We start from the raw sequence: 1,463 nt of genomic DNA on the forward strand, positions 1-1,463 counted from the left end.
GAACCGCAAGGGGGCGGAGTTGCTGGGTCGGAATGGACTGAACGGCAGGGCGTGAGTAGTCCGCGTAGCCTGGGCCGAACTACATTTCCCAGAAGGCTCCGCGGCGAGCACGGTCTTCCCTCGGCAACCGGGCCCTCCTTTTCCGGACCAGCCCCGATCTTGGGCGTAGGAACTCAAGTTCGGAAAAGAAGCCCACCCACCTCGAATGCCTCGGACAAGCGTGACTCTGTGAGGCTGCTGGGGTGCAACTTGAAGAGGTGGAGCACAGCTTTTGACAGAGCCGCAGCCAGGCCCTGGGAGGACTCACTTCTCGGCCCCGGCCAGTGTCGGACTCCGTTTCCTAGGAGACTCTCTTCTCGCGGGATGCCCGTGCTTCTCGCGGGAATTCAGTCCGGAATCACGTGCTGGAGGGACCTCTGGGCTGCACCTGCAATGGCTCAGTCTCTGTGGAGGTCTCGGGTACTTCGGAAGCTCGGACGGCCTGAGGTAAGGAGCCCCGGTCCCGTGCCAGGGTGGGAGTGAGGCTGGGACCTTGTCCGGTGGTGGGTTTTGATGAAGGAACGTGCGGTTGTAACGACCGCGGTTCTAACACTGAGGGCAGCATAGGTGCGAGCCTGTGCCCGCGCGACCCCGCTGTTTTGTGTCCGATTGTGACCGTGTGCAACGTTGTGCGAAGCTTCCCATTGGTTGGGTGTGATCGCATTTGTCTCCGGGTTGGTGGCTCTGTGATTACAGATGTGGGTAGTTTGTGATCGTGACTCTGGGGCCGTGTGCTCCTGTCCCCGGGTGCCTGCGACAGTGCGGTTGTGACTTGGTAGTATGCAGTCGTGCATGTTCCCTTGGTAAATGTGTGATTGTGCTCCTGTGGCCTTTTGAGGTAATGGGGGGGGGGGGGGGGTTGCCCGTAGCAGTGTGTCCCTAGAGTGAGTTGTGCGACACTACGATCACATGCACAGCTCTCCAAGTGATTACATTTCCCATGAACCCTCAGCAAGCAATCTCATGTCAGATGTTGTTACTGATGCTTCCTCCAATTCTATTGTTCTTTTTCTTTGAAAAATTTTTTTCCTTTTTTTCATTAAAAAAAAAGCATTTTATTGGGGGTTCATACAGCTGTTATCACAACCCATACATACATTCATTGCGTCAAGCACATTTGTACATTTGTTGCCATCATCATTTTCAAAAATTTTTCTTTCTACTTGAGCCCTTGGTATCAGCTCCTCATGTTTTCCTTCCCTCCCTCAAGAACCCTTGGTAACTTATAAATTGTTATTACTTTTTCATGTCTTACACTGACCTGTCTCCCTTCACCCACTTTTCTGTTGTCCGTCCCCTGGGAGAGGGTTATAGGTAGATCATTGTGATTGGTTCCCCCTTTCTCCCACCTTCTCCTTACCCTCCTGGTATTGATACTCTCATTATTGGTCCTGAGGGGTTTATCTGTCCTGGATTCCCTGTTT

The 1,463-nt window shown here is 53.2% G+C and overlaps 1 protein-coding gene across 2 annotated transcripts in view; it reads left to right on the forward strand.

Moving 5' to 3' along the window:
* The first annotated feature begins 229 nt into the window (after positions 1-229).
* Positions 230-1,463, forward strand: part of LOC101661470 (zinc finger protein 566) — a 26,743-nt gene continuing 25,509 nt past the window's right edge. The window contains exon 1 of one of the 2 annotated variants that reach the window (XM_045292902.1): positions 230-486. In XM_045292902.1, coding sequence (XP_045148837.1) covers positions 364-486 — 123 coding nt within the window. In that variant the 5' untranslated portion in view covers positions 230-363. The remainder of the gene's footprint in view (positions 487-1,463) is intronic. The other variant, XM_045292901.1, reaches the window with a different exon arrangement.

The sequence above is a fragment of the Echinops telfairi genome, unplaced genomic scaffold (genome assembly GCF_000313985.2).
Source record: "Echinops telfairi isolate 266 unplaced genomic scaffold, ASM31398v2 ScPeMD7_655;HRSCAF=1070, whole genome shotgun sequence".
In the NCBI taxonomy this organism is placed as follows: Eukaryota; Metazoa; Chordata; class Mammalia; order Afrosoricida; family Tenrecidae; genus Echinops; species Echinops telfairi.